General features: G+C 36.2%; 1 protein-coding gene across 1 annotated transcript in view; it reads right to left on the reverse strand.

Annotated features, from left to right (window-relative positions):
• The window catches only part of ANKRD28 (ankyrin repeat domain 28), a 78,031-nt gene that overhangs the window by 51,036 nt on the left and 2,125 nt on the right, over window positions 1-24,870 (reverse strand). The window contains exons 2-3 of the mRNA XM_059484972.1: window positions 24,434-24,517; window positions 3,678-3,756 (exon numbers count right to left, since the gene is read on the reverse strand). Coding sequence (XP_059340955.1) covers window positions 3,678-3,756; window positions 24,434-24,517 — 163 coding nt within the window. The remainder of the gene's footprint in view (window positions 1-3,677; window positions 3,757-24,433; window positions 24,518-24,870) is intronic.

Genomic DNA, 24,870 nt, shown 5'->3' on the forward strand with positions numbered 1-24,870 from the left:
CTTGGAAAGAACAAAAAGCTGGATATTCAGTTAATTAAGACTGAACTACTGTACTTTTCTACTTTTTAGTAGTTTGCCATAATTTACAGTCTTAAAGTCAGTGCAATTATGCCAAGTAGACAGGTGTATTTGTGTACCAGGATGCAGAGCTGTACACAGGTCATAAAAATACAACTGTGAGGAGCGCTACTACTCTTCCCAGAGTAATACAAAAAGGAAAATGCTTCTAAAATTATGATTCTCAAGTGACTAAAATATAAACTTCTATCCTTCTGGATACTACAAATAATCTTCATGCCTCCTCTTGGTCACCTCCCTACACAACAAATCTGGGAATGCTAATTGCTTATCTAGCTACAATCCAAAAGTGAGAAATTATTTGAAATCTTAAACTTCCACAAACCACAGTGGTATGAAAAACTGTTGTTAAGACATTCACATCCTCAGGGAACAAGTTTATTAATGTTCAGTGTCTCAAAAAAACCAAAGGCAATTTAACGTCCAGGCCAAAAATGGAGTCAGTAAAGCAATTTTCTTTGATGTTTGGAGCCTGTACACAAAGCATCACCTTCAGATTCCTTGTCCAGCTGAAAGATAACAGGAAAGGTCACAGAGTAATCTTTAAATTGAGTAGAAAAATATCTCAAGAATTCAACAACTAAGTAATAATGCTCTTGAGACTGAAAATTTACTCCAAAAAAAGTCTGTAAAAGGTTGGATCAGTTATATTTTCAGGACATGCAATATGGGTTACTTAGGTCTGTAGCAAAGTAATATAAAGACATTGTGACTGCAATATGTGATCCACAATACATATTTAAAAGCAATGTGGATCCCCTGGAGCAGGATGAAAAAGACATCCCAATCAAATTAAAAAACTTATGTGTAAGTACTCTATAATAACACTTTAAGAATAGAGAATAATAAGAAAGAATCAAGTATGAGCCACCGAATAGTGGGAAGATTAATACTGACTTCAGTAATTTTGAGGTCTTCTTAGTTAGAAGAAAGAATAAAACATCAAAGCAAACAGTCTTTGTAGAGTAGTTTGCACAGCAGGAAAACTGTAAAGTGGCTCCTAGTAACATTCCAGCAAAGCTGTGTTAGAGGACATTAAAAGTTGCAAAGACAAGCTTTCACAAGGTGAGAACTATTAGGATGAAAGTAGTCTACACTTTATATAATCCCTTGCACAGATAAGTTACAATAGATCAGTTAAAGTCACATAACCCAATTTTTGCATGTGAATTTACTGCACAGAGGAGATGGTAGCACAGAAATGCTATTTATTCAACAAACCACTCTCCTCAATTTTAAAAAAGAGGTCTTGCAACACAACTAACAGTTTTCAAGCCTTGCTGCATTAACAGATGTTCTTTATTTGCTCCCTAATGCTCTTCTATTATGACAAAGTGTAACATTACATATCTGCCTCCAAGGAGAGATTTAATTTCCAGCTGAAACATAACAGATGAATTTTCCTTATCTTTATGAAATGGAGAGGATAAATACACTTAACCTCTGTTCCCCACCTTTCAATTAAGAGAGCTAAAAGAGAAATCAAAGCTTGTGCATTTTGATACATTTAGACCTGATTTCTCTGAGAAGCAGCTGCCTCAGCACTTCTGATACTGCTGAGTGCTCATACTTCACCAACCACAAAGATTTCAAATCCAGCATTCAGAAATGAGGAAGACTAAATTGATGAATACTTTTTAAATATTTAAGAGGCTTGCCTAAAACTGCTGCTTGCAGGCAAGTAATATACAGATATGTGCCTGAGTACAGCACAGCCTTGCAAACTGAAGAGCCTGAGCACTCAGACGTCACTTCCCCCCTGCAACTGATGCCTCTCTTCACTCACAACAGCTCACACCTACCTGTGCACCCCTCACTGCACCAGCCCAGTTCACTCTCAGTGCAGCCTCTCCTGGGACTTTCAGGAGGCTGTGCCCTTCCAGCAAGGCACAGCATGGAACTGCAGCCCACAGCACAGCACATGAGCACACCAAGGTTGGACTGACATCGCCACAGCTTTCAGAGCTTTTGATTTGCAACTATCTAATGCATTGTTTTGTTGTAAGCCAATCTTGATTTTCATTAAATAAATGTTACCTGGGACATATCAATGTCTCACATCCTCCCTGAACAATCTGCAGACACTGCAGCACCTACAACCTCTCCTTCATGCAGCTGCTCAGCTTTGCACTACTTGTACAGTTCTAATTCTTACCTCCCTTCTTTGTTCTCCATTGTTGGTTTCCCTTATGCTTAACCCCAGGCTACATGCCCAAATAGCAGGACTAATATTTCTTCTCCTTCCACTCCCTCCCAGCCAGGATCTAGTGTCATTCCCATCTGAACTAGAATTCCCCTCCATCCATAAGCCTTTCACCCAAGAAAGGGATATTTTGCTCTATCACTGATCTGGTAAATGGACTATGTTCATCTAAACCAGACAGATGATTCCCTCTCAGAAGTAGCTGACTACAACTTTGCAAAATTTGTAACATTGTTAGTTGATTAAAGGGGTCACTATGTATTTTCAAGAACTTGCCTTCCGTCTTGATAGGGAAAAATAGCACCTCTTTGGATTTTTAAACCTTGCACCTTTTCAAAAGTGAACTTTTCTGGACAAAATGTCACTGTAGAGTATGTCCATACAATAGATATATTAATTAATATGACATAATGTATATTTATGATATGTATATATACTTATATAGAGAGAGTACAAGTAATATATATAACAACAATATTACATAATACTAAAATTATAACAAATTAAATTATGCCCAGCAAATTCAGTTGAAGGTCTGGAAGCGACTCCTGTAACGCTAAAAGTGGTATTTCCTTCAGGCAGGATTTGTAAAAGGGGTTGATGGGGGGTGGTGGCAGCAGACATAGCCAGCTTTGCACAGGTAAGGCCTGCAATTAAGCAGACTGAAGATTAAAGTAGTTCTGTGGCACTGCTACAAGTTTTCATCTTTCTATGTAAGCTTGAAGCTCTGTATTATGAACTCAGCCTCAAGCTACTTAATGGGTAGGTCTCTCCAAGATCAAAGACCTTCTGTCATGATGTTCTTCAGGTTTTTGGTTTAGTTTCTTGGCTCTCTACCCTTAAAAAAACAACAAAACCAAACCCACAACCCAAAGTATACTGTTTTGCAGAACTTGGAATTTTTATTAGTACAAATAAATAGGAAAAAAAAGATATTTTATAGCATTTTCAGCTGGTTCTAATTATATTCTGTGCATTCAAGCCAACAGGCAAAGATACTTAATACAACCAACTCTGGATGGCACCTTTAAGCTCAAATGTAATTGCTTTTCTGAGGGGCATTTCAGAATGAAAGAAATACTGCTAACACCCACCTGTACCATATACACTATTACTTCTTTAAAATAGTGTTGAACTATTGAAAGCTGATCAAGCTACAAATAAAAATAGCTATAACTGAGAAAGCTTTCTACAAAGAAATAATTTAGAGCAGAATTACAGAAATACACAGTATTGCAACACTAGTAAATCTGGAAACTAAAATTTCTGTACAAGCATTTTTAATTTCTAGTACATTAAATATCTCAATAAAAACTACACAGACTAAGATGTACATAAATACTTCCTTGGATGTGCATAGAGTTATTTCTTTTCCATTAACAGGAATAGAACATACCAGATAAAATAAGTAGTTCAATAATTTCTGCATCTCCGAGATAGGCAGCAGCATGTAAAGGGGTCCTTTTCTCATTATCCTGTGGTAAGAGGGGGGAAAAAAGGTTTTATTTAAAATACAAAAGTATGGTTTAGCATTTTGTATGTTATGAAAAAACACTGCATAAAAGTTCATCTTTCAAATACTGTACATTATATATTTAAAAAAATATGATTACTCTAAAGACATCAGTCAAACTTACTAAGACAAGCATGCTTCTCCCTAAGGAGCTCTTAACACCCACATAGCCAACCACTTTTTCCTGACACACACAGGATGCTCATCACATCTTCAGATTAACCCACCAGTTCTAAACCACCAGTCACTTGTCTCCAGAGACATGAACTCAAGTCTGTCCCACACAGTTAAAACCAGTCCCTTAATGTCATATGCAACAATTAGTGAGAAACATTTTCTTTGTGAAGTTTAAAGCAATTTCAGAAGTTACTATTTTAATAGAAAATAGAAAAGAAGCTACAGTGTTTAACGGCAAAAATAGTGGAATCCAATTTCAACTGTTTCAATTACTATTAATAAGTAAAGAGAAGACAGACGTGAAATTTGTTTTGCAAAAAACCCACTCTGCAAGTAACACCCAGTACTTTTAATTAGTTCAAGCTGATTAAGGTCCTTCTGAAGGTACCAGTAAGACATATTATTCATTCATGCACAATATATAACAATGAAGTTCCTCTTTTGAAAGATAAACACAAAATATCTTGTAACTCTTTCAGGATCAGTGCTAATTTCCCTGCACCAGTTTATAGCTTAATCAGAAAAATAAGATCACATCACAGTGAGTGATAAAAATGAACAAGAACCAACCAGTTTGCTCTCTGAGGGAAGGCTGGTGAGAAATCAGAAAAGAGACAGATAATCAGTCAGCATCCTGGTTCTGCCCTAAGCTCTGCTTAGATCTTTTTAGTAGAGTTTCACATACACTGGGGTTGAGGGATCGGGATAATATTCAGCAAGAAATTTTAAGTGGCAAGGCATTTCTATTAATTCTACTGTTGTGTCACGACTATCATAAAATTAACACACATTTTCTATTGACATTTTATTGTGAAAAGCAATCTTCTCCCTTGCTAGAATAACCTTATTTAGTGAACCCTGACTTGACAGCTAGCACCATGTAAGAATAAAATTAGAGTTCATGGCAGGAAAGATCTTAGAGCAAAACTGCAGCTGAGACCCAAGAAGTTCTTCTGAAACATAAAAGGCAACTTCAGAATTCAGAGCATTCAAACCACCCCCTCTACAAAAACATCACCACACACAACCCCTTGCCCCAGACAACCCACTCCCTGCCTAGTCCCTGCTCAGAAAAAGTTAAAGCTACACAGTTCACCATATTAGCAATGTTTCCTAACACAATATCTGAATTACATGCAAGAAATTCCAAACTGAGCAGTGCAAACCTGACACTGATGCACCCTAAGGAATCAATGCTACACTTATCACTAACACCACATATACCTCACCAATTTCTTGCCAGGATGTCTCAAATGCAGCTTACACATCTAGGATAAAAAAAGATAGGCCCCTGGCACTAAGGACTTGATATCTTGAAAAAAAAAACCCTTTAAAAAAAGGAGAAAAACCAAACACTGCCCTCCCCAAAAAAACAACCAAACAGATAAGACAAACAAAACAAAAAATGCAAACAAAAAACCCAAAACAAACACTCCTCCCCCCAAAACCAAAAACAAACAAGAAAAAAGGAAAGGAAAAATACCAGAAGAATGAAGAAAAAAGAAAAGCAATACAAATTTTAAACTTGTTTCCCCAGCTGAAAGACAGTAAAGACCAGCCAGCAATGAAAATCTGTTTTTATTCCTTCAGTATGGAAAACAGAGCTCCTATAGATAGCTGGCACTGATGCTTTTTTGATAATGCAAAAAAGTCTATAAACTAGAGATTAGGGAACACATAAGAATGAGTATGATAGTATTCTGTCTGCAATTTCATCATAGAGTTAGAGAAAATAAGATGGGCCATGAGCACATTTTTCTGTAGAGAGAGCATTTACACAGGAACATAAGAAAAACTGCATTCCCCACTCAGTGGGCAAAACTGATTACTATAAAAATGTACATCACACTTGTGTTCTTGGTGACTTTGTTTTCTTTTGTGGTTTTTTAGCATCTCAGTGACAGAAGTCATACCAGTAATCAATGTGACAGAATGAATCAGAAATCTTCCAATAAAACAGTGGACAGAAGGGAGGGGTTTTTCTACAACTACACTCATCACCAAGCCACAAATAGATTTTCCCAAAGCATCCATGGTCCAAACTTCTGATTAATTTCAGACATACTTCCCAAAAAAATCCAAGCTCTATTAGTGAAAACCCATCCTGAAATCACCAAGACACAAACATAAAAGCAGCTTAAACACAAGCAACATTTCCACTCCACCTCTCCAAGCTGTGAGTTTCCAGCCATGCAAGTATTTCAGTTTTGCCACTCTTAAGCTGACAGACTGCAAACACTCAAAGCCCAGCTCCCAGTTCTGCAGCAGGGAGCACAAACTGGGAGCACATTTAGGCAGGAGGTTGGACATGTCCCTGCTCTCTGCAGCACCAGGGCAGCACTGCTGGGACACTCAGGGCTTGTCCCTTTCTGGGTCAGCTCCAGAGATGGGAATTTCAACAATCCCAAGCCCCAGGGTATCTACCGACCACAAATATTCCACACTCTGAGGGTGCTTTGACAGAAACCCTGGCCTTTCCTTCCTCTCTAGTTTCACAGCTGGCATTCTTCTGATGCTTCCAAACACTTTTTAAAAAATGTAATGTCTCTGTGAAAAAGGTTTTTTGTTTAGTATTTAAAAACCTGGTTTTCAGAACCTGTCAAAAAAAAAAAAGCAGAAATGCTGCATTCAGCGATCTCTCACGATGAAGTTTTTTACTTCCACTACAGGAAAATTCTCATTTTGCTCCATCTGAAGACTTACATTTAATGAATTAATTTTAGTAAATGAAAGCTGAATAAAATTAAAGAGAATTCTGCATTTTAAATGCTACTAAAGTACTTCTGAACAAATCAACTACATTTTATTCAAGCAAGTCATCATTTGATGAACAAATTTCATCTGCAAATACAAATTGCTGCATATAAAGGACTACTTTAAGTAACACTAAGAAAGCTTTCAGCCTTAACAAGGAACTTTGGAAGGCAACATGTTGCACCACTGGTGTTGTAATACTAATATAAATACTGGACCTAATATTCTTCCTTTAATTTCATAGATTTAAATGACACTAAAAGAAATATTTCATTAGAGAAGGGATTTTGTTCATAATAGTCACTGTTACACAGAATGTAAAATCTAATACTAATGGTATTATTTAATTCCAAATATTGCAGTGTTGCAGCAGCATTTACAACACAGAAAAGCAAGTGTTGTGGCACCTTCATTTTCCAGTTCAAATATCTGCATGACAAACTGGACTATTACAACTCTAAATCAGCTGTAATGGTAGTGAGGACACAGATCACACTGATTGTATTAAGCAGGTTTTACACAGTTGAAAGAGAACTTTTACCTTTTTAAAACTTATTTCCCACGGAAACAACAAAGAAAATTATATTGCCAAAAGGAAACTCTCAAGTTTAACTCCAGATATTGGTCAGTACTGTCATTAAACTAAAAAGCAATAAGAGGGCTCAGATCTTAAGGAATTGGTTTTCAGAATGATGCTTCTGCATCACAAAAGCCCCAGCATCATATCCATATGTACCTTTGCATTATGTGAAAAATATACAATCCTGCCATTCCCAATAATTCCATTTATCGAGTTTCCCATGCATTCCATCTACACAGTAGTTTGCATAAAATAGCAATATGAGAAATGCATAGAAGAAGGCCTTTTGACCCTGCCAAAACCAAATCTAGAATAAAGTGACATTGACACTGTGAGCTTCTTCATAAACTCTAATCTAGAACAATGGTGATGCCACCTTTTGTTTCTTTTGACCTAAACCAGAAGCTTTAATTGCTTCATTGCTTATTTTATGGATCAAAACTTCTACAAAGGACAAATTTATGCTAATTTAAAGATGTAGGTTTCAAACCTACCTCTTTTTAAAGTAACCTTTGAGTAAGTGTCCTTTGAGATAAAACAATTTATTCCTGGTTTGGGCCCTATCTCAGTAATTGATTTAGAGTAGCCACATACAACTACAGTGAGTTTTAAGGAGCTAGATGCCTTTGAGGCAAATCTCTTATCCCATGAATATCCAACAAGACTGCCATAACCAATCTATGACTCTCCCAAGAGTACATTAGAATATAACTTCAATTTGCCCTTCAAATAGTTCAACATCTACTGATCTGGATTCTTTGAATTAAAGCATTTTCTGAAATAGCCTGAATGCAACTTCCCCCTTCATAAAAACTCCTCTTTAGCTATCTGCTCTTCAAAACCAAATTCTGCAATGACACTTTAATATACTCTCATTATTTTATGATCACAGTTCCAAAATATCTTTTAATAGGTGTTTTGTGCTGTATAACTTGTCATCTGTCTGCTTCTAGTGCCATCTGTTCCTGGTAAAAATCAACTCTAAATACACAATCACAAATCTTGAACTAGTTTCAATTCCAACATACCCTGCAGTAGCTTTAACAAACATTCCTTTTAAATGAAACTGGGCTTAAATATAACTCTTAAGTGTATTATTCAGCTAGTTTAGAGAGACAGGACTTTTCAACCAGGATGATGTATAACTCTCAAGTTCACTGAAAATGTCTAAGGAATGATTACAAAGTATTTCCAATCCTTTGGTAGTGTCCAGTATCACTGTGTGAAGTCCTAGTGCAACTCTTGGGAATCATTAAAACAACAAATTTTAGTTACAAATTTTGCTACAGTTTTTAGAAAAATCATTTCCTCAGGTGGAATAGCTAACTAATTTTTTTTTTGTTCCTATATTAAAAAAAAAAAAAAACACACGTAAATACTTGGCTTTCACATTCCAACTTTAAACTACTTAGAAGTTTACTTAGGTACTTGATTCCAGAAATGAGGACTAACTCTTCAGAAGTATGTTCAATCCCAACTGTGTCTTAGAAACACATAGCTAGCATTTGAAAATTACTGAATTGAAACTAGAAGAAAAGGATTAAGTACTAAACTTTCAAAACTTGTAAATACATGAGAAATTAATACTGTATCTCTACCCTACCTTAACTGTAAGTCATCTGCTATTTCTTTGGATTTTTTCTTATATTTTTAGTCAATTCTCAGAACTTCGCATTGCCAAAAATCAACCAATTTCTAACTAATTTTGTTTGACATAATTTTTGGAAGCAGACCTCTATTTTCTCCCCATATTTCAAAATTAAGATGCAAGTCCAATATATAGAGAAAGCTAATGTAACACTAATGGTCTCCTGCATGCTTAAAATATGAAGAAATTATGACAGTAACCACAAAACCAATACATATTACATGGCTAACCACAAAGTACCCTTTGAAGCCAGACAGTAGATACATTTCAGTTGAAATTATTAGATTTGGCATACTGACTGCATTAATTTCTTGAACTAATTTTCATGCTCCTATTTGTATGAGCACTTGTACCGCGTTTGCAAGAAACATTTTTGCAAGCCCAGTACTAAACTTTCACTAGTAAGACCTTATCACTACTCATTACATTTCAGGACATGTCCTCTTCATGCCAGCTGTTAGGAGGGCAGAACAAATCAAGAACTCAAAAAAAATCACAAAAAAAGAGGAGGAATTTTTGCCCTCTTGCTCATTAACACAGAGTGACCATTGATGAGAGGGACCTTATCTTGTAGGAGAAAGAAAGTGGTTTTAGCAACAAGGGTCACATCAGTCATAATCTGCCAAACCCCACTGTTGTTGCTAGCTAAGGTTTTCAGTACCAGTTTAACACTGCATGCTCTTTACTTGTTTCTAGCTGGTAACAATGATAATAATAGTAGTAAAGCAACAATAATAAAAACTGGCACACCATGGAATAAAGCACAAAAGGTTTTAATCATGACTACCATTTGTGGCACTGTGAGTTTGTGGAGGCCTTAAAAAAACTGGATAGCAGCTGTAGGTTACAATAAAAAATAAAAGATACATCAGAAGAGAACTACAAAGTAGCCTGGAAAAATGTTACCAGATCACCATTTTAGGTCAAACCAAGAGTTTACCTGAACATAAGTCATTCTAAACACCTGTGTTCCTCAAGAGTACAGGGTTACAGTTTTCTAAATTGTCACAAAGAGCAATAATAAAAAATAAAATCCCATTGTAAGATATTTTTGAGTGAATCTACACTGACCACAAAACAACCATGAAGCACCATACTTGTAGCATGTTAGAAGAAATTACTACTAGCTATATAATTGCAAAGGAGACACTAACTTTCCACTTCAAATTTTGATTTTCCAAACATCAAAATCTCCCAGCAACTGCAAATGGTCAGATTTTGCATATGGGCATTTTTCAGAAACAAGACAAAAGTTTAACTTGAGTCCTGGTGAACAGGACAAGCAAAATGGGGGAAACCCATGCAAAGTGACATTAAAAACAACAGCAGTGAAAAAGTCTAATCTATTCTGATTTCAATACTTATGGCAGTCATAATTGGCTAAGAAATCTGGCTATAAAAACTATCAAGATATAGTCACATTTCCTCCATGAAAAATTAATGAATTTAACAACACAGTGAACCTTGATCTGGAAACCTCCTTCTCCTGGACAATAAGTTATCTGTTATGGTAAAAACCTAAGGGGGAAAAAAGTATCATTTATGCCAAATTGGAGTTTTAGAGTCTATAAAAACAATGACCAACTGACCAAGTACAATACATTTCATAACCAAACAACTGTTTATTCCTTTTCTGACTATTGAAACATCCCAGGCAATCAAATTTCTTTCCTATATTTAAAGTTTTACAGGAAAAAGTCAAACATTTGAGTTTTACCTTTATCTAGAGTAGAGCAGAATGACATTATCTGTTTGCACACCATTCCACATTGCATGCACAAAAATGAGAATCCCCACCAAGAAGGAGGCAAGAAAGAATTCACATTGAATGGCTTTGCTGTACAGACATACTTGGTAGCTCCAGAAACATCCTTGTTTGGCATGATGCCTCTTGGCATTTTAAAAATTTTTCTGACTGAATTTAGGCTCAAGTTCACAGAACAGCACTAAAATCCCTGGAAGATAATTTACTTCCAATTCAGCTAATGATTCTAGGCAAATAATAAACCTAAAACTGATAAAAATATCTATCCTTACTGAACCACTGCAAACAATTCACGCACAATATAAAAACTTATAAACAAAAAGCACATTGAAGGTTTGGTTCATTTCTAAAATGCCTAAACACTAAAAGCAATCTTAATAATAAAATTATTTGCACAGAAAAAACATAATTTTATATGTATAAGATAGCCCATTTGTATCTTTTTAGTATTTTAAAATAACACTGGAAAATACCTTTTATAAAAATTGTACAAAAAATATCGAGAGCTCAAGTCATGTGAGCAAACATCAGATGCCAAAACTACTCTTGTCTAAAAGACAATCCAGTCTTTGACTTTGGCACAGAGCAGAAAAACTTGACAGGAAGAGGACAGGAGAAAATTTGCTGGTTTAACTTTTATTGAATCTCAAACTGTAATGTCCATAGAAACTCAGCAAAGTGACATTTTAAATGTAAGTTGATACTACAGTACCAAAAAAGACTGGTAAAAAAGGAACCCAAAGCTCAGAACAATTCATGTTGTTAAATAACACCATTCCAGGCATCTTTCATTAACTTCAAATGCTGTCTTACATGACAAAAATTAGGTACAAAACACCATTCAGGTGTAATTGTTTGAAGCCCTGTTCCTTTTACAGGAGCGGCCCCAACAGAAAGACACACAAAAGAAAGTGAGTCACACTTAGAGCAAGGAACAGCAATTAAGCTTCAAACTTCATCTAAGATTATGATTGCTGGATCTTACAGCCAGCTAATGTCTCATTCAGAACATGAGAGTAAAAAAATCTCATTTAAATATATACAGTAAAACCCCAACAAGTTATTTTGATGTGGTGAAGATGTTTGAAAAGTGAGATTCAGTACTTGAGTACTCCTTGTTCACACATGAGAACAGGAGTGCTTGAGGTGTTCTGGTAGACATTGCATCTTTATTTGTCTCAACTAAAGAGGTCCACAGCAAGAAGACTATTTGACTTGCTGTCAAGTATTTCAATTATGTCAAGAAGCAGATTTTGAAACAACTAAACATCTCTACATTTTTCTACTTCCAAGTAATTCAGCTCAAAACCTTTTGTCTTCAATTATTCTTTCTTGAAAGTACTGAGTCAGAGTGTTTTTTGGAAATACTCATCTTCTCATACCCTTTAACCTTGATGTTCCATACAGATTTTGTAATATTGCTATCATAATTCTTCTGGTCAGGTTTTAGAACTTGTGTAGGGACCAAGCTAAAGAAAAGCTAAACCCAGGGTTTTACAAGCTTCTACATTTTTACATGTTTTGTAGACACAACAATATTTTTACACAACAGATAAATGTTTCTGGCTGAATTAGAAAGGCCAGGATTTCTTATGAGCAAACTCAGGCATTCATTTGGATATTGGATAAGGACCTGAATAACTAAGCAGGTTTTGCAAGCTGCTGCTCCCTTTCAAAGACAAGTTCCAACATCAAGAACTGGTCCTATTTATCACTAATATAGGTTACTGAATTCTTGCCCAATACATAGAATGAATAAAGAGCTATTCTGTATCCTTTGGTAAGAGCAACTTGATCTCACAGTGCAGCTGAGGCAGTTGGATGTACTTTCCTTTAACTCAGGAAGAAAAAAAAAAAAAAGGCAACTTTTAGGGCCAAGACAATTTGTTAGCATTCTAGAACCCTGTGAGGTGAGAGAGCAAAAAATTCACTAAAATTAAAAAGTACTCATCCATTAACCCCTACGAATTCAGAACTCTGCTGTACTAAAAAAAAAAAAAAAAACAAAACACACAAAACCCCAACAACAACAACCACCAAAAAAAAACCCCACAAAATTCCCCAAACCAATAATATATCATTGAAAATACTTGCCCTTGCCTTTATCCTTCCCAAATGCCAGTTATATGATTTGCAAACATTTACCTGGTAGGTATGACAGAAGAAGACCCCAGCTTTTAAACAGAATGGAGTTGCTGGTAAGAAAAATGATAAATAATTCTGAAACTATTTCTGAAAAAAAAAAAAAAGGCAGCAACATGAGAAAACAATGGATTTCCCATAATGAGAGTACAGTGCTGTGGAGCACATTATGTAACCCAGGCTGTGTTCACAGAGTGGGCTGGAACAGGGGCACTGCCTCGTCTTCCAGTGTCATCATCTGTCATGTTTGAGGACACAAATAAGAAAATATGCCAAGAGTGAAATCAGTACAATCCAGGCTCTGTTTATGCTCCAGTGAAAGATCACACACCACACTAGGTAAGGTATGCACATCTCCAGCACAGTTTAAATCCAGCACATTACGTTCGGGCCACTGCCACTTTTGTTCAGAAAAGCTGGGGTTTCTGCCCTTTTCACTGCAAAGGCAAGTGCTCCAATGACAAGCACCGATGGAAAACAGATATTTGTCCCACTAACTGCATTGTCTTGCTGACAGGAAAGATGTGCTTCTCAGGTTGTATGTTTAATGTTACCACCTCTTCTTGCAGCAAGCCAAAACATTTTCCTGCTGTGTGTTAAGCTTCATGAAGTAAGGTCATCTAGTTGGAATATGCAAAGCCCTCCTTTTAAGAGACCTTTGCACCATTCTGAACTCCAAACAGCATACAACACAATCTATGCTAATCCAAAGGCTAATTGTTAGGCAAGAAAAATCTATTCTGAAAAACACAAGTAAAATGAGAGCAAAAAAACTTCCACCCAACAATGGAAATGAGAAGTCCCTACACTGATCACAAAATAAACCCAACACAAAGCCTCTGACAGTGAGGATAAGAACTCCTCTAAACCTGCTGGTTATCTTAGGATCAAAGTATCTTCTGTGCACTATTTCTTAGGCTAAGTGGACACTGGAAAAGCTTAGAAGATAACTGTCATTATAGGAAAAACTTGCAACAACCAAGGCAAGATATGAGCACTCCTTTGAGGCATCAAGTCAGCATCATGTAATTTATTTATAAGTTACCATAATTACACATATACATATGTATATAACTAGTACTTAACACAAATTCAAACAGAAATTACATTAATGATCAGGAAGGATGACAATAATAATGTAGGACTTCAAAAGATTGGAAAGAGAACAGAATTCCACTGGTTTTGGAAACAGAGGGGTACAGGCTGATATCATAGGCCTGAGAAAATACCCCCTCAAACTTCATAATCAAGACATTGTATCTGAAATTTTGGAGCATGCTCTTCAGCAAGAACTCATTGGAAAAGATCTTCAGTTTCTTTATCCTGATACCTGACACCAGTATGAGCTTTTTCAGATCCTACTGACAATAGACAAGAGTTCTCCTCCTTGGGTATTTATGGGACAGCTCTCCCTACATCATGTAGCAAACAAATGAGAAACTTTGTTTTCACTGTTTTTGATGTATATCCATCGTTTATTAAAGAAAATTTAAGGACTTTAAAAGATGCATCTACCTCATGCAGAGCTTGTGTACAAGGGCCAAACTGGACAAAGGAAATTATGTTTGCTGATTGGATATTCCACAATAAGATACCTTCAACAACTTGCATAGTGGAGAAAATTGTCTTGTTCAAAGGGACGGTACATATGCATAAAGAGCTTTCATCCAGAAAATGGCTACTAATAATCAGTAAATTCAAATCCTATCTTGCTTTTCCCAGCAATGCCATCTTTAAGGGCTGAGTCTATGTTGGAAGCTAATGCATATTAAGACTTTTGGACTTTTTTTCCCCTCTCTGCTCTTTCAATGGGGATGTTCTGTTCTAAAATACCAATTCTTTGCATGTCAGGCACAGCAACTGCCAGGAATAACTCCAGTAAGCTCCAACTATTCAAGACCTTGCCTCTAGCTTGTTTTGTAAAAGCAGCAAGAAATGCATAACTTCAACTCTGCTTTGAAGGTTACAATCTTAACCAATAATCACTAAAAGTAAAAAGGCAAATTAGACATGATCTACCAAATCATTATCACTAAGAATCATACAGGAGACTCAAACACAAAACCCTTGAAACTTTAAAAACTCTTCAAACTTTTAAATTTGAAGTAGTTATTCAAGGCTCTCTACACCAATGAGAATTTTTCAATGTTAAAGAAATCACAGTGACTGAAACAAAAGCTGTCTGTCAAATTCCCAATTACTGCAGAAGAAATTCGGTGTTTGGCCACTACTGTAAAGCACTGCCATGCAGACATCCAGGCTTGTTTGCCCAGTTTAGCAAGCAGTAAATCCACATTAGCATAGTACTGGGCAAGCTTACCAGGCCTGATGAGAAGGAGGAGATGTTTGCCTGAGTAGCACACTAATATTAACTCATACTCCAGTCTCTAAAGAATCATTCTCATTTCCTGTTCAAGGCAGCAGCATGCCATGTAAGCACAGTGTTCTTCTCAGTTCTACCCTTTGCAATGGTAACTCTTCAAGAGCCACTGCCCATAAGACAGCATGGGCACAGTACCAGCTCTACTGAGTACCAGTTTGCTGATGTGGGTCAGATTATCCTGTAACTCTGCTCAAGGTTTGTTTGTAGCACTCTAATAGGAGTAATAACTTGATCCAGCTGAAAATCTCATTTGCAGAGGCTAAAGACAGTGCTATTGACACAAAGGATAAAACTTATTCCTCTCTGGACTAGCAAATTTCTCCCATTAAACTTTTCAATTCTGAAGGAAAATGCCTAATTATACAGATTTGTATTTAAAACATCTTGAATCTATTTCTAAGCCAGAAAAGGAACTCAACACCATTTGGACAGACTTTATATGGAGGCTGAAAAACATGATTCACTCTAAAACACTACAGAGGAACTAAGATATCTGATTAATCATTACAGATGACATGCTTGAGAAACATCCTACACTAATGAACAGGAAATGCTCAACTTTAAAGCTAAGTTACAGTAAATAGCTTCTGTGTGAAGATTTTAAATAATTTTTGAGTAGCTGATGGATACTGTTTACAATATACAACTGGCAGCAAGTTTCCACTACACCTGGAAGAATTAGTCTCCAAAGTTCTCTATTTCTGGACTCAGTCAGGCTCAGATCAATGGATCAAACAATCTATTGCCCAATCCTTTAGAAGTACAATCAGCTTTCGTACAGAAAGAGCTTCCCTACATTTCCCCGCAGTGAAGTTTCTTCTTATCTCTTCAGACATAAAACATGAATATTCATGTATTTAACAAGGTACTTAATTCTTTACCAAAAACCTCCTGGACATTCCCGCATGGTAGTGCAGCACTCCATTTCCTCCTTTACAAACACCTCACTAAAAATTGATCAGGCTTAGTGACAAGGTGTTTCACAAGCTATGTCTCTTGTTAATACAACACCACACACTTTGGCCTGTGCTATTCACAAAATGTCCTTCCAAAAATAAATTCCTGGACTTTCTTACATGCAAGATACTTCAGCTCCACATCAAAAGCTGATGCATATATGCAAGTTCTGAGCAGGCTGCTCCTGTTTGTTCAAGATCACAAATGCTCCCCTCAAAACCAGAATTCTTCACAGAATCTTCATTCAGATGTGAAGAAATTACAATTTACTGAACATTTTATAAAGCAAGAGTCTCATATGACTCATCATTTCATCAGGCTGGTCACACAGGAAATGGGGGTTCCTGATAGTGGTAAAAATACTTAGAAAGTTTAGTACAGAGAATATTTAGAAGCAGAAAGCAATACAGTACTCTGAGATGCACATTGGACAAAAATCCAAACACAGGTTTAAGGAGAAATAAACACCTTGCTCCTATCAGGAAGCTGTATTTTGTTAGAAGCATGTGGGCAAACAAATAGAGAAGATAAGACTTAGCATCAGTCTCTGGGGTTATACACTACAGTTTTCTCACCCATACATTCAAAAAATATATTTACATATACTTTGCCCAAAATGAAAACGTACCAAATTAAAGCCATTAACCATTATAATGTCTCTATCTAATTACAAAAGCTCTCAGTTCTTACTAGAGATCAGTTCTTAGTAAAGATAGGTATAATTATTGTTATTTAAATGGGTAATAAAAATTCTTCTATTAGAAGTTACAGTAGAAGGGTCTGAAGGCACACACAGCTTGTTTTGTGTTTTATGTGCACCCTGAGTTCACCTGGGCTTTGTGAAGCCTCAGAGCTCCTCACTTGGCCAATATGAGATTTCTTGGCCCCTGCTGCAGCACCTGAAGCTGGGTTCCAGGCAGAGGCTGCCCGGCAGCAGCTGCTGCCTTGAGTTTCTCAGCAGTGCATTTTACTGCAGGAATTCTCTTTATTAGTGTTTGTTTGGACAGGAATGTTTTATTTCCTCTCCAACCTCCTGCAGCTATTTCAGAGGCCTGTTCTCACTGTCATTTCATTATATGCCTTCTGTTGTTAACATTAGGCAAGTGACCATTTAAAAAAAATAAGCTCACATTTTATCTGTAACTTGAATGCATTTACATACAGACATACACATGTGTGTGTTCCTTCAATGTACAGTTGTTATTTGCAGGAAACTGAGGGGGAATTACTGCTGCTCTAAGTTACAATATATCCTATCTTCTCATCATATTAAGAAGTCTTTCAAACTCACAAATACCTTTAATTTTATCCCCCAAATCTGCTACACTCTAAATTGAAGATAAAAACATATTACAAAGAATGTTTAACCAAGCAGAAACCTTTCTAGTGGAGAAAGAAAGGGCTTCAAGGTTGAACAGATTTCTAAATAGATAAATTATATGGGAAATTAGCAAGCAATTTTAAAACAAGTTTTCCTCTAGATTTGATCCCTATAATGTGATATAAATATTAAAGATATAAATATATATATAAATATATATAAAGATATAAATATTAAGATACACCACAGCTATAAAAAAATCATAAAAATAGGAAAATAAATCTGTCCTTATTCTAACAATCTCTGAGGAGAAAAAAGTGTTCTCAATATAGCAGAAAGCATGCAAATATTTTTATGCACTTTATGAATATCTCAAAAGTTACTATTTTCACAGAATACTTCTTTGCTATGATTAGAGACTCAAGATATTACATTTTTGGAGAGAAGGCCTTAAATTCAAGTTTTATTTTAATAGGTCTAAACTGTGCACTCCTCCAAAATACTACAGCAGCTACACTTTCACAAAGTCAGTCTACATGGTTCAAGTTACAATAACTACAGTGTCCAAGTTACAATAACTACAGTGTCTCTTTATTAAAAGCTTGCCTGCCTTTGGAAATTAGCAAAAGATCCAGTAAAAAAAGTGACTAACACTTTTAGAGAACAAAAATGCATAACTGATTGGAACTCTTAAGCAATGACCACAACTAAGAAACCAAAAGTGTAAAAACTGACCTATTAAAATAGTAAATAAATTGTGCTCTTCAGAATATTTTACAATTTTCTGGGCATCTTTTTAATTCCTCCCTAGCATTCAAATGAGCAAAGCAGACATTATGTCTGTCCTGCCAAGGAATACAGTAAGATGCTGCTCCACGGTAACAAATACTTTAGTGCAACTTTTTGTTGCCAACTCCAGCTGCCAGTGAAAAAGTCCTTCCTGTAAATCATCTGATTTGCCTGCAGGAGCCTGACAAAATAGTTACCAACACTGGGTGTGAGCCATGTCTGGGACAAACAGACTGGTTAGCAAGCCCATCATCTCACCTCTTCAGAAACACAACTTGAAGAGTTAAAAACTCCTCACAACTCCTGCTTAGCTGTTGTTACATTACATTCATTTTTAACCACTATTTACTCTCACCAGTTTAGGTACAAAAACCAGAGGGTAGCTTTGCTGTGACTGCCAGAAGCTTTCTCTGGAACCAAGAGGTGCTGCAGCTGAACTGGTCTGGAAAATTATTTCCCTGCAAACATACTTGTGAGTGCACCAAATCACAAACCACTGTGAACGCCTTTTCCTGATCAATAGTGTCAGCATTCCAGAAGTGGAATGGAGGACTGCTAGGACATGCCTCTCTTCCCATTGCTTTTATCTGGCCCATACAAATCTCTGCAAAACTGTCAAGGTCTTCCCCCCGTTCTCAAAACAATTTCCACTCCTTGTTAAAAATAGCATCTCTGAGTCTTGCTCTCACCAAAAGCACAGAAACACGGTGCTGTACATCAACCACCACTGTTTAAAGAGCATCACATATTAACCTGCTTTGAGAACTTTTTCCAGTTGTCCCAACCAGCAAATTCTTATACTAACAGTTACTTAAAGTTACAAAGGCACTGATAACAAAAGGCATAGCTCAAACACTTTATGCATATCAATTAATGCAGAAAAGTTTCTAGAAGCACAGATAAGTCAAACTAAAGTGAATTTACATTTGTAGTCTGCAAATATACTTTTTATAAAAAACAGACAAATGAGAAAATCCCTGTTAATAATCAGTAAAATGATTGGCTACAGAAACATCATGAACACAAAGGTAAGAAAATACCTAATGATTATTTTTACCTCATTACAAATTACGGCTTCTCATTCATTTGTTTTCAAACATGTCCATGATATTTACTCATGTAAGGTTCTTTACACTGAGAAATATTTCAATATAATTGCTGAATTAGAGAACAATTACAATTTCTTGCAGAACAACATATATAAAAATTCTTTTAATGTACGAAATAGGCACAGGATTCATTTGCATGATCAGAACATCACACTTTATTAGATCTTGCAGAATGTTCCATACTGCAGCCAAGTAATTCAGGCTTTCCTGTTCTACACTGCACTCTCAAGTGTACAGAAAAACACCTGTTACTCCAGTAGTCCAAACAACAAGTATAAAGATGAAAGCCAAGTGACCATATATCCATTACCTATTTTTTCTATTTAACCTCTTTCTTTTAGGCCTTTGCTGACCATAACCATCATCTCAAAGAATCTTTCTTGCTATTTAAAGTGTACTGAAATTTTCATTATTCATTTCTAAATTACTGATATATTTGAGACCCCCAATAATCTAATTCCCCCGGTACCTAGACCTGATGCTGTATAACGAGTCCTAGAGTTGTCACTAGACTGAAAAGCCAACTTTCTTCTTCTTTCAGTATATACAGTGACCTGCAGAGTAGGATAACCTAATGCTGTGTCTTATCCTAGAACAACATCCAGCAGCATTCTCCTACTATGCAAAAAACACAAAGAAGAAGTTATGCAAACCCACATTTGGCAGGACTGGGAATGAAACCCACATCTCTACTGGGACAGCTATCCATGGAGGCACCCCACCACCAGTCAGAGAGAATTTTAGCCATCCTGTTTGTACCCAGAACTTTGGTGCTACAGGATCACAGCCCTTGTGAGTCCCACCAAAAAAACTTGGGATTTATGGGCAACCTTTCATTGCTACCTAATATAGGCGTGGGTTAGGGAGCGCAGACAAAAGATCATTTGGTTCCATGGTTTTGTTTTGTTTTTCCCATCTTCCCCAAATAGCAGCACAGGTGAATTTTTACTTTGTGGTTACTTATACAAAAAAGACATTAAATTAGGAGTCATGCTGGATCAATAATTCAGAATAGAAACTATACAGAGAACCCTGATTGCTACAGGGTAACAATGGCTGTAATGGTACAGTATGAGGAATTTCACTTCCCATTATTTCATTTTATGTAGGGAAAAAACCACCAACTCACATATAAAGCAGCTTTAGAACATTCATAGTTTAAAATCTATTTTAATCTCACAAAGCACAATACAAAGTAAGATCCAGGTACTTAATTATTAAGTAACTTCTCACATATGTCAACATTACTATTTTATATAGCAACAGGTGAGCACTTTTGAGCTCATTGGGAGAGATCTGTGTAATTTTGGGAATCTTCCAAAAAAAAAAAAAATAAAAAGCTTGTTTGGCTTTAGTATGAGAAGAGCAAGGGGCACACTGACACCAGTTCCAGAGAGGATCAGATGTTTGTCCCCTCGGCTAAGATCAAGTGCAATGGGGTTATAAAAAATGCATATTGGGTTACCTGAAGTATCAATTTTCATGGCAAGAAATACTACCCTAATAGGTCTAGGAGGAGGAAAAATTGTTCTGACTTTGAACAATCACTTCAGTGATCAGATTTGCAACCTCTAAATCATTTTTGACACTGAGCTGGTATTCCCTTGAGAGAATTACATTCTTAACTAATAGCTGACAGGAAATATTCCATTTTCATGATCTTTTAAACTAAATGTGCATCATACGAGTTTTGATGACAAACAGAAATGGCCGAGTTTACAACAGTAACAGATCTCCAAATCTTAAAAAAAAGTTCCAAACCAATACTAATTTATAAATGCAATGCTGGAATCATTCAGTTAGCTAAAACAAATTGCTGAAAAGTAGAATTCAAACCAGCCACACTAATCTAATCAGCAAGGGCAGGAAACGTTGAGGATCTCCATTAACTAATAGATATTAAATGTGCCCATTGACATGCAAGATTTTCCTTTCTGTCAAGTCTCAAAGGCTCAAGATGGTACCAAGAAATAATTTTTTAAGCAAACACACACAGCATAGCAGAAGCCATGCTTGTAACAGAATCTCTATGCTGTTTGACATATGTGATGCATGTGATTTAAGCCTGATTTATGAATCAAGCAGCTACAGTTACTCAAGCTTTCTTGGGGAAAGATGAGTGAGAAGCAACCCCATCTCCTCTGGTTTGTTTTTTTTCCCATTAACTGGAGCCTCAGGAAAGTACACATTCCAAACAATTTATTTGAACAAAGTTCCTATAAATCAGTTTTGTCTATAAAGAGCTGCACATTTCCAGCTTGCAGGGAGGGTAAGCCTTTTTGAACCCCAGTTTAAGCAGCTAGGGATACACTCAATTTATCCTTTCTTCACAAAAGATTTCAAGAGCAGAGGGAATACAATACATACTTTCTAAATCTAAACTGAGCCTGTGACTCAAGAGGCTGGTGTGGCATGAACAGAAAACAATCTTCTTCCTGAAAAAAGCCCATTTGCTACTTGTACATCATCTTACAGTCACAGCAGCAACTCACAATCTGTAAGACTTCATAAGAAGGTAAATGAAGCTGGATGAAACAGAAGGAAAAAATACCCACATCTCATCATAAAAAACCTTCCTAGATGAATGTCGCTGTCACAACAAAGATGTACAACAGCCCTATCTTCAGTTCACTTTTGGGCAAAATTAACTCATAGAAAGCTGCTGGGTCTCCAGTTACAGAGTCAGGCCCATGCACAGGGGAAGGGAGGATGGAAGGAATCTCAACTATTAGAATACAAGCTGCAAAATAATTAGTTACTCTTAAGAGGGGGAAATGACTGCAGAGGCATTGAAGGGAGTGACTCTGGAATTCAAATAACTGTACTGAAATATTTGGATAGCAAAGTGGAAAAAAATCCAGTATATACACTGGTCTAATACAACCCACAGTGGCCAAAACAGTCTATCCCGATCCTTCTCTTTTTTAGGAATATAAGTAACTACCACATTTTCTTCACTTTTTTCCTCCTTCTGTCCACACCAATTTGTAACACATAACTCAGGGAGCAACTCTGGATCTAGACTTATGTAGGGATATATTACCTCCAGCTAAGGACGTTTTCAACAAAAAACCCAAGGAAGGGAACAAAATGCACACAGACACACAGGAAAATGTATTAAGCAGTCTTTGTACTTCATTGTCTACCAGACAATGGGAGAATTTACATGCTCAATTTGTCCCAACAAACAGCATTTTAGGGATAAATGTAAATTTAATATTAAATACTGTAGCAGGACTAGGAGTGCCATGATAATAAACAGTGGTCATGTGTGATAAGCATCTCCCCGTGCTGAAGAAGGTGGTTCTGAAAAAATGGCATATTTGTCCTGCAAAGACTCTAACCACACCTTGGGTGTTACTAGGCTAACACCTAGTGCACACATGTTCTATTAAAGGCAGATACATCCACAGAAAGGAATTAAAATAAAAAAATTAAGACATAAAATATAGGAACCTCCAGATTTTGACTATTTCTCCTACAATAGAAGTACCTTGCAATCTGAAGTAATTCTCTTCAGCAAAAGACAGCAAAACATATGAGCTTTCCTATTTATCAGTTGGCTTCCTATCTTCCAATTTATTTGCAAGTGTTTGATAGAACTTGAGAAAGAACAAAATCCAATACCAAACCACTCCCACATGCATACTGAAATACAGCAGAGGCTTTGGTAATATATCGTTTTAAAAAGCAGAAAGACAGTAAACCTAACTTTGTTTACAAGCTCTAGAGCTATGAATGCTAAACCTGACTTTAACACATTAATGAATACAAAGTAACACCAATAATTATCTTCCAGAAATAAAAATGGCAATGGTACCAGAGCATATAGATGCAGACACGGGAAGGATACAAAAGTAGTGCTCTCATAACTAAAAAGAATATTAAGTCTTTAGGTATAATTCATCATACAGTCTTGTTTAAGGACATACAAAACTCCTGAAAGAGGATAAAAAGTCCAACCTTATCAAACAAAATTTCAGATTTGACAAAAATTTCTTTATATAGGGTCCTACTCAAGCTCTTCAAGACAATAGGAGGGCTCCCTTACACTGGGACTTTTCACACAGCATTTCTCAGCTGTAAATTCTGCAGAATGCTTTTAAATGTCAAAAGAGACATACCAAACTAAATATTTGCTTTAGGTTTACATTTCCCTCGAAGAAAGTGTAAACAATCATTATGGTCTTAAATGGGCCCCTAGGAAGCAACTACATCTTAGCCTTTGCCCTTTAGCATCACTCTTGCTCTGAGGCATTTGGAGGAGAAACAGCTGTATACATTCCTGTAGCATAAGCTCTAAATGGTTTTTGTCAGTTTGCTGTAATAATCAAAGCAATTTCTAATCCATGTAAAGAGTTTATGCTATATTATCTTTCACAGTGTCAAACACACATATTAGAATTTTAATAGAAATACAGTAACTGCATGCTGTTCAAATCTTGAATATCACCCAGTGGAACAAACTTAGTACCTTTTTTGGCAGAATTTTTATGTCTGCAGTGCCTGAGTCTGCAGCACTGCAAAAATAAAAATCCTGTTTCTCATTCCTACTAATACAATCATTAGGCCTCCCTTTTTAAAATCCACTATTAAATGTACCTACTGAAACCCCAGACTATGTTCTTATAATTGTCTCATGTATACTGTATGCTATATTCAATTTAAAACCAATTCAAGTCTACATAGCATCACACTCAACCAGTCTAGCTTTCTGTAAATTAGTCTGATGCAACTGTATAAACAAACTTTGCAGTTACCCAAGCACTGCAGAGCTAACATTTACAAGGAATATAAAATTAGGTCTTTACTATTCACACAAATCTGCAAAGCTATACATCTGATTCCCAGTATTAAGTGTATGTATAGGCATTACTTAGCCTGGGATATAAAATGTACAGCTCAAGAATTAGCAAAGTTTTCAAGAGATGAGTACAGCAGAAAGATGTAACAAACAAAATTAAAATACATTCAAAATTAAAATATATCCAAAGATAGCTATATTTGATTTTACCTGAAAATTAACATCTTCTTTCTTAAATATTAGTGCTCGAACTTCATCAGGATCTCCATTAAATATAGCTTGAACCAATGGTGGCTAAAATGAAGAAAAAACACATCTTAAAATAAAATCCCATTTTAGGTTTTAGTGATACACATACAGGTTTTTTTGATACATAACAGAAACCCAAGGTAATGACAAAAAACCCCATTCCAGGCAGTAAAACAAAGAAACCAGCAGCAGTATTTAGAATCAAAGAAATTGCAAGTTTTAAAAACCTCAAACACATGGACATCTCTAAGTCAATTAAATATATACCTGAAAGAAAAAAAAGGAGCTGAGAAGACAAGCTTAAAAGAGCTGAAAAGAGAACGCCTCAGAACAAAATTAGGGTTGTCGTTGCATGCTGCAAATTCTATACAGTATAAGCAAACAATCCCCTTTTACAT

This window comes from Ammospiza nelsoni, chromosome 1 (genome assembly GCF_027579445.1).
Source record: "Ammospiza nelsoni isolate bAmmNel1 chromosome 1, bAmmNel1.pri, whole genome shotgun sequence".
Classification (NCBI taxonomy): domain Eukaryota; kingdom Metazoa; phylum Chordata; class Aves; order Passeriformes; family Passerellidae; genus Ammospiza; species Ammospiza nelsoni.